The sequence below is a fragment of the Triticum urartu genome, chromosome 6A (assembly GCF_056163025.1).
Source record: "Triticum urartu cultivar PI428250 chromosome 6A, HENAU_Tu73, whole genome shotgun sequence".
Lineage (NCBI taxonomy): Eukaryota > Viridiplantae > Streptophyta > Magnoliopsida > Poales > Poaceae > Triticum > Triticum urartu.
In genome coordinates, this window is record NC_141878.1 from 511,370,633 (window position 1) to 511,393,074 (window position 22,442).

General features: G+C 47.6%; 1 protein-coding gene across 1 annotated transcript; it reads right to left on the reverse strand.

The window, feature by feature from the left end:
- Positions 1-637: 637 nt before the first annotated feature.
- Positions 638-3,271, reverse strand: LOC125514510 (ADP-ribosylation factor-like protein 8c). Its single transcript, XM_048679851.2, has 6 exons — positions 3,044-3,271; positions 2,115-2,196; positions 1,996-2,028; positions 1,784-1,905; positions 1,064-1,225; positions 638-975 (listed from the first exon to the last, which is right to left on the reverse strand). The coding sequence occupies exons 1-6, from the start codon at positions 3,079-3,081 to the stop codon at positions 858-860; spliced, it is 555 nt and encodes a 184-aa protein (XP_048535808.1). The 5' UTR covers positions 3,082-3,271; the 3' UTR covers positions 638-857.
- Positions 3,272-22,442: the final 19,171 nt, after the last annotated feature.

Consider the following 22,442-nt stretch of genomic DNA (forward strand, 5'->3'; position numbering starts at 1 on the left):
AGAGCTGTAGAGATGGCACGAAGGAGATAAAGCGGTGGCAGGCCCCACAGGGACACGCGTCACGCAAGATAGTTTTTTTTTTAAAGGAAAGCAGTCATTCTATTTTAAACATAAAGCGGAATGTCATCAGATACAACATCGAGAATGAACTCAGGAGGCACTCCTACCCACACCTGACAACGTTCCTCCCCGACCCCAACTCTAGCCAACTTGTGAGCGACCGAGGTCGCAGCGCGGCGAGCCCATGCCACCTTGAAGTCCATGAACTCCCGAAGCGAGGTCTTAATTTCTTCAACCCACGGACCAACTGATGACAAATTCCTTTCAGGGCTTAGGATTATCTTCACCAGTCTGGCAATCAAGATAGTTGAAGGGTCTCGTTTCCCTACTAAAAAGGGCTACAATTTTAGACAGAGAAAACAACACGACGGGATTTTGATGTTTCCAGTTGCTAAACTATGTTGTGTTGTTCTTACTTTGCTGTTGCTGAACTATGATGTGTTGTGCTTATTCATATTCTACTGGGAAAAATTAAGCACAAAGTAGATCAAATAAACACTAAAAAAGGGAAAGGCTTACTAAGGAGAACTCAACGGCAAAGAACTAGGCCTAAGAGATAAGAATGACACGCATGATCTGCACACAAAAGAACAATCAAAGATTTACGGAATTTACAGATCATTAAAGATTTTGAGGCCCAAGTGTCAAACTCCATACTGCTCCTCAGTGACACCCAAGATGTATCATAGATTACAAGGCTGTCACCTTTTACCTTCCCCTTCCAGATCATGAGAACGAAGATGTGCAAACTAAATTCATCTCGGCACACATGAAGGGGGCACAAACACACAGCGACCCTAATTTGCAGTCTTGGAATGCTTGATGAGCCAATCAATGACAACATCTATGTTCACCGAGTCCTTGCAAGAGATCATGTAGCAGCAAACTTCACGGTCCTTTATAGATTCCAGACCTCTGAAAACAGAAAGGGGAGGCACCTCAGTTGAAATATCATTAAGAAATAAGGTACAATATCCTATATGAAAACAGGATTTTTACTCACAGTTGATCAACTAATGCCGGCTTAGAAAGTGCCTCTGACTTGTCAATTTTGTTGCCAAGGATAAGTAAGGGGATCCCAGATAAAGATTGTTTTGTCAGCAGGTCATGCAATTCACTTTTAGCAATCGGAACGCTATCCCGGTCAGCAGCATCGACAACGTATCTGCCATTAAATGATCAAGTTAACACATTAGTGACTCCATATTTAGTATCAGCTAAGGTAGAGATACAAAAGAAAATTGGTAACAACAAAAAAGGTCATGATAAATGCATGAATAACGCCCATATGAGAGAGAACAAAAATTATCACTAGACAATTTTTCTTTCAAGGAGGAGGTTACACCTCCAGCCATTTCTAGCGAAAATATATGATGTATCTACATAACTGAGCTCCTTGGACAAAGCGTCAACTCAGCAGTCTACAATTATTCTACAGTTAAGCAGTCGAAATTAGTAGTTTGAAAGAACTAGGAATGTTCCATGTCTGACTCTAATGGTCCTCGCAGAAGTATATTAAGCAAATAGGTTTGGACTGGCTAAGAAATAAACCGAGCATATCATAAACTAGCATTATAAATAATACTATCTCCTTCGAGCATACCAAGGATTACCTTTTGAAATGGATGTTATTTATTGCATATTGGCATACAAATCATATTATCACAAAATTGAGTTTTCAGATGTGCAAAATATGAGATCTCTGAGAAGCAAGGGACATTACAGAATAGCAGTAACTCCACGACAGTAGCGCTCCCACATAGTCCGGAATCTACGTTGCCCTCCAAGATCCCAAAGTTTAATTGTGACATTTCCCTTGGTGACTTTCCGCATATTAAAGCCTACCTGTTTTCAGAAGATGAACATCCTTAGTTCAGGTCACTTAGATAACCGAGATAGTTCAAAATATCCATCAAGAAGCAGTGATATACATACAGTTGGAATCATGTCCTCGCTGTAGCCACCGGTCTGAGAAGCATAGCAGCCATGAATGAATATCAGGACAACAAAGAAAAAAATGATGCATAGCTTAAGTTGTATGAGTTGATGCGTACAGCAATTGAATTGACTAGAGATGTCTTCCCAGCATTCTGAAGGCCAACCAGGGAGAGCTCCATCTCCTGCTTAAAGAACAGGCTGAAACAAAAAATGTTACTGCCATGAGTTAATTTGATTTGATTGGTCATCCTTCAAAGACAACTCGGTATTATTATTGGCACATCTTCAGGTTTTATGATTGGTAGAGTAAGGATACTCATATGGCATAGAGCCATACGACTAAACTGGGTAGTAAAACTTGATCTCAATCTGATTCACCAACACGACCTGGACAAACCTAAATGACAATTAAGAACATCAAGAACAACAGCGAAGATTACTCAGGATTGGATCCTAACATTAAAACTGCAAACATCCACGCTCACCCTATAACCTTTAGCGTAGCAAATTCAACCCAAATGAGTAGTTCCAGCAATTTCTTCTCACAAAGGGAGCTTCGACAACTCCAATCTCCATAAGGCCAGGACAACATTCTTTTTTAACAACACAGGCCCTAATTGGCTTCAAATCAAATTGCAATGAATTGTGGAACACTCTTCAAGGCACGCTTCTTAAAAACAGTAGTATCAGGTTCAAAATTACCCCCTTTACGCTTCAGAGACCCTAACTACATCAGTGTCTGTTAAGATATTACCACAAGCTTATACTAGGTCAGTAAACCAAAGGCTGCCTTCTAAATGCGTATGCTCTGCATTAGCTTGATCTAACGTGGATCTAACTGCGCAGAGCACAGACCCCCGACCCAGCCGCACCATCCAGCCGCGCAGGCAATTCCGATCCATCCAAACCTATCCCGCAAAAACCCATACCAGTAGCGCTCAAATCGAATCGAAGGGGGAACTGGAATTCTGCCGGGAGGGGGGCCGCCCCGTCTGAACCGCGAAAACATCGAGTGAAAGGGAAGGGGGGAGAGGTGGACGGAAACCTTCGGAGCCAGTTGAGGAGCGAGTCCCAGAGCCCCATGGCGCCTTCTGTCGCAGCTCGGGGCCGTCGCCTGTGCGCCTGCCGGATCTATCGAGGAGGGAATCCGCGGTTGCCGATTGGGGAGGAGGAGGAAGGAAGACGAGGACGAGACGACAGGAGACGTGCGTTGGCTGCAGAGACGGACACCGTACGAGCATCCGTGTCACGGGCGGTAAGCGGCACAGCGGCGTGCACGAATAATCCGAACCTGAATCCAGAGACGTCGTCTTGGACTTTTTTGGCCGTGGATTCGTGTGGCACGACTCTTTTTGGCCGTAGGATATATATACTCGTCAATGAATACAATATATGGTAAAAAAAGAATTGAACGGTAATACTTGTCACATTTATATGAGACAAAGATTAAGCTACTAGACACCGACCTGACAAAACTGAAAAATAACATAACGTTAGCCTTGACACAAAGAAAACATCAAACAAGATTTAAAATTACAATCAAGACCGAAGAATTCCCTGAGCTTGACATCAACGCCCGTCACATACCTCCGGCACGACCATAACAGCCATCAAAATGAACAAATAACGGACCGAATTCGACGTGACTCCATCGCTAATATTCAATTTTGCGGACCTTTAAGGTGGCTCACCAAAGGTGAGACTATTACCGTTGAACGAATAGGTAACACCATGGACATGCCATCAAACTCCAGATCTAGTACCCCGCACAATTAAGACATCAGAGGAGGAAATTGTACCTACCAACCACGAACCATGAACCTAGCACACGATCCACCATCTTCCATATGTCGTCGATGCAAAACCACAATCTGCATCTAGAAGCCACTCTACAACATCCAAAGAAACACGAGGGCGCAGAGCTTGCTCATGGGCTCTCCGTCGGGTGACCGTCCCCGGCGACGTCTTCCAATGTCCTTCCCCCGGCGTCCTCTGTTGCCGCCAGGACCAGATCTGGAATCACCAAGACGCCCTCTCTCTTCTTCCCCTCAAAGGCCTACCCCCGCGATGGTTGCGTCGATGTCTGCTCCCACGTCTATGACGGCCCAATGCGCTCGCTACGGCCTCCCTTGCAGCCCGCAAGGCGGACCAACCGTTCAGGGACGCTTCACCTCACGCAAGCTCCCCTGCACGCCAACGGTGCCGGCCAGTCAGCCTCCGCCGCCAGCCGTCCACGTCCTCCTTACCAGCGCCACTTTTGGTTGGATGGCGGCACCCTCTGGCCTCCTCTGCTCGTCGCCAAGCACCTAACCTCCTCTGCTCGCCCGCATGGCGGTTTGACTAGGGCATCCGGCCTCGCTGTCGCAGCCAAGTTTGCATCCTGAGGACGAAGCTGTTGAGGTGTCGGAGACCACTTCCGAGCCGTTGGCAGTGCTACCCTGCCACGACGGCGGCCGCCCGCCTGCTGCCCTGTTGAGCTCCATCACTCTTTGTCTCCATTGTGGATGCTGACTTGCTCATTAGGGCAGATGCAACTTGTGTGGGGCTCGCAAAGGAGGTTGCGGGCTGGAAGCTCGTCTAGTCCATGCGTGCGCGGTTGGAGCCTCCGTCACTTCGTTTTCATGCCTTAGCAGTGTCCCCATCCACCCGTGTGGCTCAGAAATGGGTGCTTTCGCCGCTTTGAAAAAGGCCATGGGCAGTCGGATGCACGGATCTGATCTGGTGTAACCCATGCTTCCGCTCGAGACACCGTGCATGGGATGGCTACAAGCCGGCACCACCGCCGCATGCTCCATGTTTTGCTCGGTCGCTAGCTCATTATTGGGCTTCGATTATTACGCCTCCACCAACATCAGAGATCCATGAGGCACTGTCCAACATGAAGACTCTTCACTGGGATTCCTTGCATTCCTTGTTGATTGCTTCGGCTTCCATCCCGAAGGATGTGATGCTTCAGTCTGCTCTTGCAGTGCACACAGAGCTGCTGGGCTCCGATCTTCGCTACATGACTTCCTCGGGTAGAGGAGGCAATTAAGCCACTTCGCGAGGTCACTGACTCCTTGTAGGGTTGGTTGGTGCGTGTTGGGAGTTTTCTGGAGCGCACGGAGGCTGCTCTCCAAAGGCTCCCTGTTGCACTGTCCCCCATGGTTAAGTATGTTGTTGGCTTCATGGATGAGGTAGGTGTGGAGCTCTTCGGTACCTTCTCGCCTCTTGTTGGGTCTAGTTCGACACCCCCTATGTTGTCGGACTTTGAGGGTGAGGCCTCTACTCGTGAAGTTCAAACAAGGCGAAGTGGTTTTATTAAGAATTTTTGAAGGTTAACGAAAATAAGGCCCATTGTCGGTGTCAAAACCGGCGGATCTCGGGTGGGGGGTCCCGAACTGTGCGTCTAAGGCGGATGGTAACAGGAGGCAGGGGACATGATGTTTTACCCAGGTTCGGGCCCTCTTGATGGAGGTAAAACCCTACATCCTGCTTGATTTATTCTTGATGATATGAGTATTACAAGAGTTGATCTACCACGAGATTGGAGAGGCTAAACCCTAGAAGCTAGCCTATGGTATGATTGTATGTTGTCCTACGGAACAAAACCCTCCGGTTTATATAGACACCGGAGAGGGCTAGGGTTACACAAGGTCGGTTACAAAGGAGGAGATATCCATATCCGTACTGCCTAGCTTGCCTTCCACGCCAAGTAGAGTCCCATCCGGACACGAGACGAAGTCTTCAATCTTGTATCTTCATAGTCCAACAGTCCGGCCAAAGGATATAGTCCGGCTATCCGGAGACCCCCTAATCCAGGACTCCCTCAGTAGCCCCTGAACCAGGCTTCAATAACGATGAGTCCGGCGCGCGGTATTGTCTTCGGCATTGCAAGGCGGGTTCCTCCTCCGGATATACCACAGAAGAGTTCGAATAACAGGATAGTGTCCGACCCTGCAAAATAAGTTCCACATACCACCGTAGAGAGAATAATATTTCCACAAATCTAATCTGCTGACACATTTTGGTAACATGACATTATGCCATGGCCCGGTGATTATTCGAATTGTTTCCTTTAACTAGCCCCGCACATAATGCGAGGCAGTTTCTTGACACGTCTTGTCAAAGCAGAGATCGTGTCCCCCTTATTACGGGATCCTCATCAATACGGGTGTGGGTAACCCAATCGCGCCATCAATTACGGCGCTTGGGGGATAAGCGAGTTTTACGAGGCTAGTGGGGGCGCATAGTTTCGGCCGCCCTTATAAGGGGATAAGGTTTAACCTTTTTCTACCCACGCCTTCTTCCTCCTTGCTCATCCGTTCTTGCGCACTCGAGCTCTAATGCCCAAGTCCACATCCTTCTCCTCAACCTTCTCCAAACATGTCCGGAGTGGGAGGCAAGTGGATGGCTTCCTCCGTCACGGAGGGTCACATCAAAAAGCTGCACGGAGCCGGATAATTAGCCGCGAATATCGCGCATCGGCTGCCCGCTGCGGGGCAGATCGTTCCTACCCCGGAACTGTTGGGGAACGTAGCAATTTCAAAAAAATTCCTACGCACACGCAAGATCATGGTGATGCATTGCAACGAGAGGGGAGAGTGTTGTCCATGTACCCTCGTAGACCGAAAGCGGAAGCGTTAGCACAACGCGGTTGATGTAGTCGTACGTCTTCATGATCCGACCGATCAAGTACCGAACGCACGGCACCTCCGAGATCAACACACGTTCAGCCTGATGACGTCCCTCTAACTCCGATCTAGCCGAGTGTTGAGGGAGAGTTTCGTCAGCACGACGGCGTGCTGACGATGTTGATGTTCTACCGACACAGGGCTTCGCCTAAGCACCGCTACAGTATTATCGAGGTGGACTATGGTGGAGGGGGGCACCGCACACGGCTAAGAGACGATCAACTTGATCAACTTGTGTGTCTAGAGGTGCCCCCTGCCCCTGTATATAAAGGAGCAAGGGGGAGGCGGCCGGCCTAGGAGGAGGGCGCGCCAAGGGGGGAGTCCTACTCCCACCGGGAGTAGGACTCCTCCTTTCCTTGTTGGAGTAGGAGTGAAGGAAAGAGGAGGAGAGGGAGAAGGAAAAGGGGGCTGCACCCCTTGTCCAATTAGGACCAGAGGGGGGGCGCAGGCCTCCTTCCTTTTGGCCTATCTCATCTATTCCCGTATGGCCCAATAAGGCCCATATACTCCCCAGCGAATTCCCGTAACTCTCCAGTACTCCGAAAAATACCCGAATCACTCGGAACCTTTCCGAAGTCCGAATATAGTCGTCCAATATATCTATCTTTACGTCTCGACCATTTCGAGACTCCTCGTTATGTCCCCGTTCTCATCCGGAACTCCGAACTCCTTCGGTACATCAAAACATATAAACTCATAATATAACTATCATCGTAGCGTTAAGCGTGCGGACCCTACGGGTTTGAGAACTATGTAGATATGACCGAGACACGTCTCCGGTCAATAACCAATAGCGGAACCTGGATGCTCATATTGGCTCCTACATATTCTACGAAGATCTTTATCGGTCAGACCGCATAACGACATACGTTGTTCCCTTTGTCATCGGTATGTTACTTGCCCGAGATTCGATCGTCGGTATCTCAATACCTAGTTCAATCTCGTTACCGGTAAGTCTCTTTACTCGTTCCGTAATACACCATCTCGCAACTAACTCATTAGTTGAAATGCTTGCAAGGCTTAGGTGATGTGCATTACCGAGAGGGCCAGAGATACCTCTCCGACAATCGAAGTGACAAATCCTAATCTCAAAATACGCCAACCCAACAAGTACCTTCGGAGACACTTGTAGCGCACCTTTATAATCACCCAGTTACATTGTGACGTTTGGTAGCACACAAAGTGTTCCTCCGGTAAACGGGAGTTGCATAATCTCATAGTCATAGGAACATGTATAAGTCATGAAGAAAGCAATAGCAACAAACTAAACGATCAAGTGCTAAGCTAACAGAATGGGTCAAGTCAATCACATCAGTCTCCTAATGATGTGATCCCGTTAATCAAATGACAACTCATGTATATGGTTAGGAAACATAACCATCTTTGATCAACGAGCTAGTCAAGTAGAGGCATACTAGTGACACTCTGTTTGTCTATGTATTCACACATGTATTATGTTTCCGGTTAATACAATTCTAGCATGAATAATAAACATTTATCATGATATAAGGAAATAAATAATAACTTTATTATTGCCTCTAGGGCATATTTCCTTCAGTCTCCTACTTGCACTAGAGTCAATAATCTAGTTCACATCGCCATGTGATTTAATACCAATAGTTCACATCACCATGTGATTAACACCCATAGTTCACATTGACATGTGACCAACACCCAAAGGGTTTACTAGAGTCAATAATCTAGTTCACATCGCTATGTGATTAACACCCAAAGAGTACTAAGGTGTGATCATGTTTTGCTTGTGAGAGAAGTTTAGTCAATGGGTCTGCCACATTCAGATCCGTACGTATTTTGCAAATTTCTATGTCAACAATGCTCTGCACGGAGCTACTCTAGCTAATTGCTCCCACTTTCAATATGTATCCAGATTGAGACTTAGAGTCATCTGGATCAGTGTCAAAACTTGTATCGACGTAACCCTTTACGACGAACCTTTTGTCACCTCCATAATCAAGAAACATATCCTTATTACACTAAGGATAATTTTGACCAATGTCCAATGATCTACTCCTAGATCACCATTGTACTCCCTTGCCAAACTCATGGCAGGGTATACAATAGGTCTGGTACACAGCATGGCATACTTTATAGAACCTATGGCTGAGGCATAGGGAATGACTTTCATTCTCTCTCTATCTTCTGCCGTGGTCGGGTTTTGAGTCTTACTCAACTTCACACCTTGTAACACAGGCAAGAACTCCTTTTTGACTGTTCCATTTTGAACTACTTCAAAATCTTGTCAAGGTATGTACTCATTGAAAAACTTATCAAGCGTCTTGATCTATCTCTATAGATCTTGATGCTCAATATGTAAGCAGCTTCACCGAGGTCTTTCTTTGAAAAACTCCTTTCAAACATTCCTTTATGCTTTGCAGAATAATTCTACATTATCTCCGATTAACAATATGTCATTCACATATACTTATCGGAGATGTTGTAATTCTCCCACTCACTTTCTTGTAAATACAGGCTTCACCGCAAGTCTGTATAAAACTATATGCTTTGATCAACTTATCAAAGCGTATATTCCAACTCCGAGATGCTTGCACCAGTCCATAGATGGATCGTTGGAGCTTGCATATTTTTTTAGTACCTTTAGGATTGACAAAACCTTCTGGTTGCATCATATACAACTCTTCTTTAATAAATCCATTAAGGATGCAGTTTTGTTTATCCACTTGCCAGATTTCATAAAATGCGGCAATTGCTAACATGATTCGGACAGACTTAAGCATAGATACGAGTGAGAAACTCTCATCGTAGTCAACACCTTGAACTTGTCGAAAACCTTTTTGCGACAATTCTAGCTTTGTAGATAGTGACACTACTATCAGCGTCCGTCTTCCTCTTGAAGATCCATTTAATATCAATGGCTCGCCGATCAATGGGCAAGTCAATCAAAGTCCATACTTTGTTCTCATATACATGGATCTCATCTCAGATTTCATGGCCTCAAGCCATTTTGCGGAATCTGGGCTCATCATCGCTTCCTCATAGTTCGTAGGCTCGTCATGGTCAAGTAACATGACCTCTAGAACAGGATTACCGTACCACTCTGGTGCGGATATCACTCTGGTTTACCTACGAGGTTCGGTAGTAACTTGATCTGAAGTTACATGATCATCATCATTAGCTTCCTCACTAATTGGTATAGTAGTCACAGGAACAGATTTCTGTGATGAACTATTTTCCAATAAGGGAGCAGGTACAGTTACCTCATCAAGTTCTACTTTCCTCCCACTCACTTCTTTTGAGAGAAACTCCTTCTCTAGAAAGGATCCATTCTCAGCAACGAATATCTTGCCTTCGGATCTGTGATAGAAGGTGTACCCAACATTTTCTTTTGGGTATCCTATGAAGACGCACTTCTTCGATTTGGGTTCGAGCTTATCAGGTTGAAACTTTTTCAAATAAGCATTGCAACCTCAAACTTTAAGAAACGACGGCTTAGGTTTCTTGCCAAACCATAGTTCATACGGTGTCGTCTCAACGGATTTAGATGGTGCCCTATTTAGCGTGAATGTAGCTGTCTCTAATGCATAACCCCAAAGCGATAGCGGTAAATCAGTAAGAGACGTCATAGATCGCACCATATCTAATAAAGCACGGTTACGACGTTCGGACACACCATTACACTGTGGTGTTCCAGGTGGCGTGAGTAGTGAAACTATTTCACATTGTTTTAATTGAAGGCCAAACTCGTAACTCAAATATTTTACTTCTGCGATCATATCATAGAAACTTTTATTTTGTTATGATGATTCTCCACTTCACTCTGAAATTCTTTGAACTTTTCAAATGTTTCAGACTTGTGTTTCATCAAGTAGATATACTCATATCTGCTCAAATCATCTGTGAAGATCAGAAAATAATGATACCTGCCATGAGCTTCAATATTCATCGGACCACATACATCAGTATGCATGATTTCCAACAAATCTGTTGCTTGCTGCATTGTTCTGGAGAACGGAGTCCTAGTCATCTTGCCCATGAGGCATGGTTCGCAAGCATCAACTGATTCATAATCAAGTGATTCCAAAAGTCCATCAGCATGGAGTTTCTTCATGCGCTTTACACCAATATGATCTAAATGGAAGTGCCACAAATAAGTTGCACTATCATTATTAACTTTGCATCTTTTGGTTTCAATATTATGAATATGTGTATCACTATGATCGAGATCCAACGAACCATTTTCATTGGGTGTGTAACCATATATGTAAAGAGAACAACAATTTATTCTCTTACTTAAATGAATAATCGTATTGCAATAAACATGATCAAATCATATTCATGCTCAATGCAAACACCAAATAACACTTATTTAGGTTCAACACTAATCCCGAAAGTATAGGGAGTGTGCGATGATGATCATATCAATCTTGGAACCACTTCCAACACACATCGTCACTTCACCCTTAACTAGTCTCTGTTCATTCTGCAACTCCCGTTTCAAGTTACTACTCTTAGAAACTGAACCAGTATCAAATACCAGGGGGTTGCTACGAACACTAGTAAAATACACATCAATAATCCGTATATCAAATATACCTTTGTTCACTTTGCCATCCTTCTTATCCGCCAAATACTTGGGGCAGTTCCGCTTCCAGTGACCAGTCCCATTGCAGTAGAAGCACTTAGTCTTAGGCTTAGGACCAGACTTGGGCTTCTTCACTTGAGCAGCAACTTGCTTGCCGTTCTTCTTGAAGTTCCCCTTCTTCTCTTTGCCCTTTTCTTGAAACTAGTGGTCTTGTCTGCCATCAACACTTGATATTTTTCTTGATTTCTACCTTCGTTGTTTTCAGCATTACGAAGAGCTTGGGAATCATTTCCATTATCCCTTGCATATCATAGTTCATCACGAAGTTCTACTAACTTGGTGATGGTGACTAGAGAATTCTGTCAATCACTATCTTATCTGGAAGATTAACTCCCACTTGATTCAAGCGATTGTAGTACCCAGACAATCTGAGCACATGCTCACTGCTTGAGCTATTCTCCTCCATCTTTTAGCTATAGAACTTGTTGGAGACTTCATATCTCTCAACTCGGGTATTTGCTTGAAATATTAACTTCAACTCCTGGAACATCTCATATGGTCCATGACGTTCAAAACGTCTTTGAAGTCCCGATTCTAAGCCGTTTAAGCATGGTGCACTAAACTATCAAGTAGTCATCATATTGAGCTAGCCAAACATTCATAACATCTGCATCTGCTCCTGCAATAGGTCTGTCACCTAGCGGTGCATTAAGGACATAATTCTTCTGTGCAGCAATGAGGATAATCCTCAGATCACAGATCCAATCCGCATCATTGCTACTAACATCTTTCAACTTAATTTTCTCTAGGAACATATCAAAAATAAAACAGGGGAGCTAAACGCGAGCTATTGATCTACAACATAGATATGCTATTACTACCATGACTAAGTTCATGATAAATTAAAGTTCAATTAATCATATTACTTAAGAACTCCCACTTAGAAAGACATCCCTTTAATCTTCTAAGTGATCACGTGATCAACCGATCATCACGTGAAATGGAGTGGCTTTCAATGGTGAACATCAATATGTTGATCATATCCACTATATGATTCACGCTCGACCTTTCGGTCTTAGTGTTCCGAGGCCATATCTGCATATGCTAGGCTCGTCAAGTTTAACCTGAGTATTCTACGTGTGCAAAAACTGGCTTGCACCCGTTGTAGATGGACGTAGAGCTTATCACACCCGATCATCACGTGCTGTCTGGGCACGACGAACTTTGGCAACGGTGCATACTCAGGGAGAACACTTTTATCTTGAAATTTAGTGAGAGATCATCTTATAATGCTACAGTCAATTAAAGCAAGATAAGATGCATAAAAGATAAACATCACATGCAATCAATATAAGTGATATGATATGGCCATCATCATCTTGTGCTTGTATCTCCATCTCCGAAGCACCTTCATGATCACCATCGTCACCGGCGCGACACCTTGATCTCCATCGTAGCATCGTTGTCGTCTCGCCAATCTTATGCTTCCACGACTATCGCTACCGCTTAGTGATAAAGTAAAGCATTACATGGCGATTGCATTCCATACGATAAAGCGACAACCATATGGCTCCTGCCAGTTGCCGATAACTCGGTTACAAAACATGATCATCTCATACAATAAAATTTAGCATCATGCCTTGACCATATCACATCACAACATGCCCTGCAAAAACAAGTTAGACGCCCTCTACTTTGTTGTTGCAAGTTTTACGTGGCTGCTACGGGCTTAGCAAGAACTGTTCTTACCTACGCATCAAAACCACAATGATAGTTTGTCAAGTTGGTGCTGTTTTAACCTTCGCAAGGACCGGGCGTAGCCATACTCGGTTAAACTAAAGTTGGAGAAACTGACACCCGCCAGCCACCTGTGTGCAAAGCACGTTGGTAGAACCAGTCTCGCGTAAGCGTACGCGTAATGTTGGTCCGGGCCGCTTCATCCAACAATACCGCCGAACCAAAGTATGACATGCTGGTAAGCAGTATGACTTATATCGCCCACAACTCACCTGTGTTCTACTCGTGCATATGACATCTACGCATAAAACCTGGCTCGGATGCCACTGTTGGGGAACGTAGCAATTTCAAAAAAATTCCTACGCACACGCAAGATCATGGTGATGCATTGCAATGAGAGGGGAGAGTGTTGTCCACGTACCCTCGTAGACCGAAAGCGGAAGCGTTAGCACAACGCGGTTGATGTAGTCGTACGTCTTCATGATCCGACCGATCAAGTACCGAACGCATGACACCTCCGAGTTCAGCACACATTCAGCCCGATGACGTCCCTCTAACTCCGATCTAGCCGAGTGTTGAGGGATAGTTTCGTCAGCACGACGGCGTGGTGACGATGTTGATGTTCTACTGACGCAGGGCTTCGCCTAAGCACCGCTACAGTATTATCGAGGTGGACTATGGTGGAGGGGGGCACCGCACACGGCTAAGAAACGATCAACTTGATCAACTTGTGTGTCTAGAGGTGCCCCCTGCCCATGTATATAAAGGAGCAAGGGGGAGGCGGCCGGCCTAGGAGGAGGGCGCGCAAAGGGGGAAGTCCTACTCCCACCGGGAGTAGGACTCCTCCTTTCCTTGTTGGAGTAGGAGTGAAGGAAAGAGGAGGAGAGGGAGAAGGAAAAGGGGGCTGCACCCCTTGTCCAATTCGGACCAGAGGGGGGGGCCTCCTTCCTTTTGGCCTATCTCCTCTATTCCTGTATGGCCCAATAAGGCCCATATACTCCCCGGCGAATTCCCGTAACTCTCCGGTACTCCGAAAAATACCCGAATCACTCGGAACCTTTCCGAAGTCCGAATATAGTCGTCCAATATATCTATCTTTACGACTCGACCATTTCGAGACTCCTCGTCATGTCCCCGATCTCATCCGGACTCCGAACTCCTTCGCTACATCAAAACATATAAACTCATAATATAATTGTCATCGTAACGTTAAGCGTGCGGACCCTACGGGTTCGAGAACTATGTAGACATGACCGAGACACGTCTCCGGTCAATAACCAATAGCGGAACCTGGATGCTCATATTGGCTCCTACATATTCTACGAAGATCTTTATCGGTCAGACCGCATAACAACATACGTTGTTCCCTTTGTCATCGGTATGTTACTTGCCCGAGATTCGATCGTCGGTATCTCAATACCTAGTTCAATCTCGTTACCGGTAAGTCTCTTTACTCGTTCCGTAATACACCATCTCGCAACTAACTCATTAGTTGCAATGCTTGCAAGGCTTAGGTGATGTGCATTACCGAGAGGGTGTAGAGATACCTCTCCGACAATCGGAGTGACAAATCCTAATCTCAAAATACGCCAACCCAACAAGTACCTTCGGAGACACCTGTAGAGCACCTTTATAATCACCCAGTTACGTTGTGATGTTTGGTAGCACACAAAGTGTTCCTCCGGTAAACGGGAGTTGCATAATCTCATAGTCATAGGAACATGTATAAGTCATGAAGAAAGCAATAGCAACAAACTAAACGATCAAGTGCTAAGCTAACGGAATGGGTCAAGTCAATCACATCAGTCTCCTAATGATGTGATCCCATTAATCAAATGACAACTCATGTCTATGGTTAGGAAACATAACCATCTTTGATCAACGAGCTAGTCAAGTAGAGGCATACTAGTGACACTCTGTTTGTCTATGTATTCACACATGTATTATGTTTCCGGTTAATACAATTCTAGCATGAATATTAAACATTTATCATGATATAAGGAAATAAATAATAATTTTATTATTGCCTCTAGGGCATATTTCCTTCAGGAACCTCACGAGAGGGTAGTTTTCCTCCACCACTTCCTCCACGGACTGGGGTTTCCCCTCCATCCATTCGTCCGCGGTCTCATGTTCTACTACGGGCCGGACTTCCATGATCTGGCCCTGAACTTCATCCTCAACATTTTGGTGTTCATCGTCGTGTGTGAGGCTTTCCTCCGCATTCGGCCCCACTTCGGCATGTGGTTAAAGACCTTCAATATCAAGCCGAAGGTGGTGGGAGGCCAACAAGCGGAATGCGGCGGAGCCATGGTGGGCAAGATGCCCAATGTTACATGGCTTGAAGGCTCCTTCGTGGAGACCATAAAGGGGTGGCAATCGGTGTGGTTCTACATCACCGAGCCGCGCGACACCAACTGGGTGGTGGCCCCCGAGTTTCGATCCGGAATCCCCACGCGGCTCACCTCCTGGAAAGAGAAGGGCCTATCCTGGGGTTCATCGGTGGAGCTGGACGGACTCCAGAAATGTATCTGGAATATGGCAAGCAAGAAGCTCAAGCTTGTCAACATAGTCCAGGTCATGCTCTTCCGTCGGATCCTCCCGTGTCAACAACGGGATTTTAACTTATGGGAGTTCGACCCGGCCTGGCAACAGACTCTAAGCGAGCTCTTCGACACGACGCACAAGGACGTCTGGAGGGTGTTGTTCAAGGGCGCCGAGGTCCCTCCTTCTCTTACCGAGGATCGCGGGCTAAGAGCGAAGCGCCTAGCGCATTCGGTGAGTTCTATACATCCGGTAGGATATTTATTTCTCCTAGCTTAACCATGTGCGGGGTCTGAGCTCCATGCCTTTGACAGGACTGGGTGGAGACGTCAGGGCAAACTAACTGTCCGGCCCCTCTGCTCGAAGACACTGTGGATGCTCTCCTGACAGAGATGCTGACTCCGGCTCCTTACAAGGTGCCGGAGAAGACCAAGAAGGCCAAGGGAACCCGAAAGAGTTCCCGGTGCCAGGTGGTATTGGACTCATCGTCCGATAACTCCGCGACGCACTCCTCCCCCGAAGACGAGGAGGAAGATGAAGATGCTCCCCCTTCAGTCGGGGAAGACAAGAAAAGGAAGGCCGCCCCGACTGGGGGTGGCCGAAGTGTCCAAGAAGGGGAGGACCCTCCTTCCAGACTACTCCACTACCGCCGCCGAAGGCGAAGACGAGTGGCTGCTCAGGGCCAAGCCCCTGGCGAAGTCGTAAGTATTCGGATACCACCGTAACTCATAGGATACCTTTGTCGCACTGCTTCCCCTAACGCCGAATATGATTATGCAGACCGCCCCAAGCCCGTATCGATGTATCTTCGTCGGAGGGCTCCTTGGACTCGTCGGATATGGATAGCGATCGACTTCCGACCGCCACCTCCCCTTGCCCTACGAATAATGCCGAGGTATTGTCTCAAGAGGCACTGGGTCGAGGGGAGACAATCCCGGAGGCGCCTCAAGGCGACCTTCCGGACTCCAGGAGCAGAGGGAGTAAGGCTCCCGAGGGCTCCGAGTTCGGCCCTCAGCCGAACACCGCGCTGGAACCTCCAGTGGTTCCAGACTCGGGCAGGCGGCCTCCTTCCAAAAGGGGCAAGACGCTTGTGCCGGTGACCTCTGCCCATCCAGGGGCATCGGACAATCTGCTGGGAGCGCTTCACAGCGCTTCCATCGACGAAGAGCGCCGCACTATTATGAGTGCGGTGATCCAGAAGGTTCAGTCCGCCAAGAGCGGACTGACTGAAGCCTATGCCAGCCTTCTAACAGGCTTTGAGGTAAGTATTTGAAATATAGGAAAAATATTACCACATAGACAGTAGCCCCTGATGCTCTGTTCGGTGTTCACAAAGAAAAGCCGAATAGAGGATCAAACAATATCGCAGGAGTCTAATATAAGCATGTCTATATGCGTATGCAGGCTTCGCTGCTGGCCTCTGCCGCACTGACTGTGGAGGTCGCCGTACTGAAGCAGGACCTTGAAGGGTCCAAGAAGGAGCTCAGCCTTGCAAAGAGGCAGCTCGAGGAGAACAAAGGTAAGTAATACCTTGTATATAGATGTGTATATATACAAAAAGGATGCGATTGCAAAATGATAGGATCATCTTTAATTTGCCAGGGGCCACGACTGAGGTGGCAACTCTGAAGCAAAGCACTATCCGAGGCCAAAAACAAAGCGGCCCAGGAGCGCACCGAGCGGGAAAAACAAGAGGCATGGGTGTGCGAGGTGCAGCAAGAGCTCCACGCTCTCGTGATGAAGCACGAGGCGTTGGAGCTTGACTCGAAGACACGAGAGTCTGAGCTTGCCGCGGCCCTTGAGAGTGCAAAGAGTGCCAAGGCCGAAGCCCAAAAGGCCCTTCAGGAGATTGATGCGATGAAGAAGATAGCGGCGGGTAAGGCATTTTATATGCAAAGCAAGCATGTGAAAGTAAATTACTTATTACTTACTCGAATCCGGAGCTCTCCAGGAGCATTCACAGATTTGCCCCGCAGCGTGTCGGATGTCGCATAGTTTTACCAGGCCGAGGAGGGAAGCTCAACGGAGAAGTTGTTCTGGTCTCAGTATACTGGGACCGAACACCCGATGCCTCTGAGCGACCAGCTGAAGCAACTGGTCGAGCTGCACAAGGCGGCCGAGCAGGCCATGAAGGGCTTTATAGTCCGGATGTGGCCTGGCGATGCCCTTCCCAATAGCTACTTCGGCCTGGTGAGGTGGCTTGTGGATGCCTGCCCACGGCTGGAAGTCATTACATGGTCCGTCTGCATCGAAGGTGCACGCCGGGCTTTCGCCCGTGTCAAGGTGCAATGGGCCAAGATGGACGCCGTGAAGCTGGTGAAGGAAGGGCCGCCTGCGGGCAAGGAGCATCGCCACCCCGAGATGTACTATGCGGGTGTCCTGAAGGGTGCCCGTCTCGTAGCAGACGAGTGTACGAAAGATGTAATATTGAGTAAACTTCCTCGTGTAATCCTGTATTATGAAAACTTGTTCATATGCGCTATGCAACGCTTGTTTGAATTTAAAATATTACCTTCTGTTCGGCTGTTTATCAAATCTGAGAAATGGCTTGTCGTCGGCTTCTGCCCCCATGCCACGAGTGTTGGGGTGTTCGGGATAAACCTGAGCACTCTTGTTCCCATTTTTGGGTCCTTCGAGGGAGGTGCTTAGCACAACGAACAAGGCAAACAGACTATAATGCGTTATCACTCTCACTTAGCCATAGAATTCTATAATTTTAAATTTCGGCGAAGCCCCTAGTATTCGGAAGGCCGAATTCGGGGCGCTATACACGCCTTAAGCCGGACAGGGACGACTCCTCGCTCTAAGCGGCATAAGTCTTTAGGGACTTGAAACCTCTCGAACAGCAACCAGTCTCTCGCCTTACCATGACAGTTAGTTTTAGCTTTCTCTACTGAGGTGCTTAGCCCAGCAGAACCGGGGCACAATCGCAGTAGTTCTCCCAGTGCTACCTTAGCCGATATAGCAGAACGTAAGGTACCAAAACATGGGAGTCGGGTGTAATGCCCTCGATGCGGCTATATCTCCCACGTGTCGAAGCATGACTTAGAGGCATAACCGCATTGAAAGCAATGTCGCAAGTGAGGTAATCTTCACACAACCCATGTAATACAATAGGGGAAAAGAGATACATAGTTGGCTTACAATCGCCACTTCACACAATTACATGAATAAAGCATTACATCATCCAGATACAATCAAGGTCCGACTACGGAACCAAAATAAAAGAAGAACCCCAAATGCGACACGGTCCCTGATCGACCCCAACTGGGCTCCACTACTGATCAACTAGAACGAAACAACACAAAGGACAAGATCTTCATTGAGCTCCTCCTTGAGCTTGGTTGCGTCGTCTGCACGAACTCATCGGCACCTACAAGCTGGTTTCGGAAGTATCTGTGAGCCATGGGGACTCAGCAATCTCACACCCTCGCGATCAAGACTATTTAAGCTTATGGGTAAGGTAAAGGTATGAGGTGGAGCTGCAGCAAGCGACTAGCATATATGGTGGCTAAACATACGCAAATGAGAGCGAGAAGAGAAGGCAAGGCACGGTCGTTAAAAACTATGATCAAGAAGTGATCCTAGAACAACCTACGTCAAGCATAACTCCAACAACCGTGTTCACTTCCCGGACTCCGCCAGAAAGAGACCATCACGGTTACACACGCGGTTGATGCATTTTAATTAAGGTTAACTTCAGGTTTTCTACAACCGGACATTAACAAATTCCCATCTGCCCATAACCGCGGGCATGGCTTTCGAAAGTTCATAACCCTGCAGGGGTGTCCCAACTTAGCCCATGACAAGCTCTCACGGTCAAGGAAGGAATAGACCTCCTCCCGAGACATTCCGATCAGACTCGGTATCCCGGTTCTTCAATACATCCTCAACAATGGTAAAACAAGTCCAGCAAGACCACCCGCTGTGCCGACAATCCCGATAGGAGCTGCACATATCTCGTTCTCAGGGCACACCGGATAAGCTAAGCGTACAGGAGCCGACGTAACCCAAGTTGCCAAGGGATGGCCCTGCACGGTGCTCTGGGTTGGACCAACACTTAGAGAAGCACTGGCCCGGGGGGGTTAAAATAAGATGACCCTTGGGCTGGCCTAACCCAAGGGAAAAAAGGCTAGGTGGCAAATGGTAAAACCAATGTTGGGCCATGCTGGAGGAGTTTTATTCAAGGCGAACTGTCAAGGGGTTCCCATTATAACCCAACCGCGTAAGGAACGCAAAATCCGGGAACATAACACCGATATGACGGAAACTAGGGCGGCAAGAGTGGAACAAAACACCCGGCATAAGGCCGAGCCTTCCACCCTTTACCAAGTATATAGATGCATTAATTAAATAAGATATATTGTGATATCCCAACAAGTAAACATGTTCCAACAAGGAACAACATCTCCATGTTCCAACAAGGAACAATCTTCAATCTTCACCTGCAACTAACAACGCTATAAGAGGGGCTGAGCAAAGCGGTAACATAGCCAAACAACGGTTTGCTAGGACAAGGTGGGTTAGAGGCTTGGATCAACAATATGGGAGGCATGATAAGCAAGTGGTAGGTATCGCAGCATAGGCATAGCAAAAGAGCGAGCAACTAGCAAAGCAAAGATAGTAGTGATTTCGAGGGTATGATCATCTTGCCTGAAATCCCGCAAGGAAGAAGAACGAGTCCATGAAGAAGACAAATGGACGTTGTCGAACGAATCCTCACAACACGACGTTACCGGATCCAACCCGAAGAAGCAACACCGGAAAGAAGCAAACAATCATAGTAAACAAACAACACATCAACATGGCATGATGCACAACCAAGTATGATGCATGTCCGGTTTAATGAGGCATGGCATGGCAAAGTGCACAAACAGCCCTACAAATTAAGTGGAGCTCAATATGCAACTCCGTTGCGCATTGGCGAAACACCACATTCAAGTTATTTAGTTCGATCTCGTTTATGTACCCAACAATATTAAATGTTGTTAAGCATGTCAAGAGGTGAAACATAAAGGGATTATCTATCTAAACAATTTAAATGGGGCTGGATATAGCAAACAACAAATCCGGTAAATCCCCATATGCATTAGTAAATTAATGCAAACAACAAATTAAACATTTTAATTGTTGTTATCATGATGCGGATGACATGAACAAGTTTATGCAATTTTTATTAAAAGTTGACAAGAGCATTATGAAGCATTTGTCACCGTGGTGGAAAGGGAAGGGGTGCCACAGCAACGGTAACGAAAACGGTGCCACAGAAACGTTCTGGTTCCGGTAACTCGATTGAGATACCGATGCAAAGGAGAAGTGTGCGGTTGCGTGCAGAAGATGGTGGGGCGCTCCCAGATACCGGGTGTCCCACGAGTTGGCAACAAGGAAACGAGTGACAAATTGGACACAGTGCAAACATGAGCATCTCAAACATCGCAAGCATTCGTTCACGGACGTCGTCTCGGGGTTATACCTTCGAAGCGTGCGTTATCGGAGCAGTTCGAGTTCGATGCGGTGTAGGGGAAGTAGACGTTTTCGGGACATTCGTAGTCGAAGTAGTCGTTCTTGCATGCTCTAGGGTCGACGGTAGAGGTTCTCGCGATCTCGGCGACGGTAGTGGTACATGTTTATCGTTGCGCGAGTTTCCGTAGATGTTCGGGGTCACGGCGAGGAACTTGATGCATTGTTGAACTTGGCGTCCGAGGAATCCCGCGTAGTCGTACACGAGTCGTAGTCGAACTTGACGGTTCCGCTACATGGTTCTTCGGAGACGGTAGTTGTTCTCGGTTCGTAGACGAACTTGACGGATCCGAGGGCTCCGGCCATCGGGGTACTTGACGCAACGCCGAGTAGTCGTACGTTTTGAAGAGGAACTTGGCGTCCGAAGGTGTACTTGGCAAACAACGGTTATCGTGGAAGTAGTGGTACTTAGGCGTTTCGGTCAGCACTCGTTCGGGCATCCTTGGTCTTGCCGGCGGTGTGGGTCTCCTTGGGTCAAACAAGATGTGCAAGGCCAGATTGGCGACGGGGAGTTGAAGCACGGTTCCTGCAGCGCTGGTAACGGCGAAGACGAGCGGATCCTGGTCGGCCGGCGTCGGATCCGGGCAAACGGCGGCGCAAACGGAACCCAGGGGCGGAGAAGCTTGGGCACGGGACGGCGGCCTGGTGGCGTTGGCGCTCCTGCGGCAGTACACGTGAAGGAAGAGCGACGGGGAGGCATGGGCGAGGAGATGGACGCCAGCAGCGGCAGCTCTGTGGCAGGAGGCCAGGGCCATGGACGGCAAAGCAGCATGGCGGCACGCTCGCGGCAGGCTTCTGCAGCCACAGAAGAGGACGAGGCAGGGGCGTCGAGCTCCTAAAGGTGGGCGCTGGATGTGGTCGCCGGCGATGGAGGCGGAGCAGAGGAGGCGGTCGAGGCTGGCGCTGGAGGCGCTGTGGCGGCATCCTGCTGGTGGCCGGCGACGTGGACATGGGGCGACAGAGCCGCAGGTGAAGAAGCAGCGGCACAAGGAGGACCATGGCAACACGGGTGACGAAGCAGCAGCGGCGCTGGCGCCAAGCCACGCGGCGGGGAGGCGAGGAGGTGAAGAGGGATCGAGAGGGAGAGGTTGCGGGAGGAAGATGGGATCGAGGAAGATGGTGGTTCGGCCGCTGCGGGAGAGAGAGGGTGAGATCCAGAGGAGGGAGTGGTGGCGCAAGGGAGGAGAGCAGGGTGCGGGCTAGGTTAGAGGGTTAGGTGGGCCGGGGAGTGGGCCTTGGAGCCGGCTAGGTTAGATGCAGCTGGGCCCAAATGGCCTGCTGGGCTCCCTTCTCTCCCTCTCTTGATTCTACTCTTAACAAAAATAGAGACAATAAAATAGGAGAAAGGAAAAGAGAGAAGAGAAGGTTAGAGGAAGAATTTGGGCACGGGGATAATTTTCACGGACTCA

Bases quoted from the DNA above. Each gene is read 5' to 3' on its own strand.
- LOC125514510 (XM_048679851.2), bottom strand. From the start codon at position 3,081: ATGGGGCTCTGGGACTCGCTCCTCAACTGGCTCCGAAG. The intron at 1,226-1,783 runs GTAATGTCCCTT...ATTTAATGGCAG, and splicing joins CGTGGAGTTACTGCTATTCT to ATACGTTGTCGATGCTGCTG. The intron at 976-1,063 runs GTGAGTAAAAAT...TTCTGTTTTCAG, and splicing joins CCGGCATTAGTTGATCAACT to AGGTCTGGAATCTATAAAGG.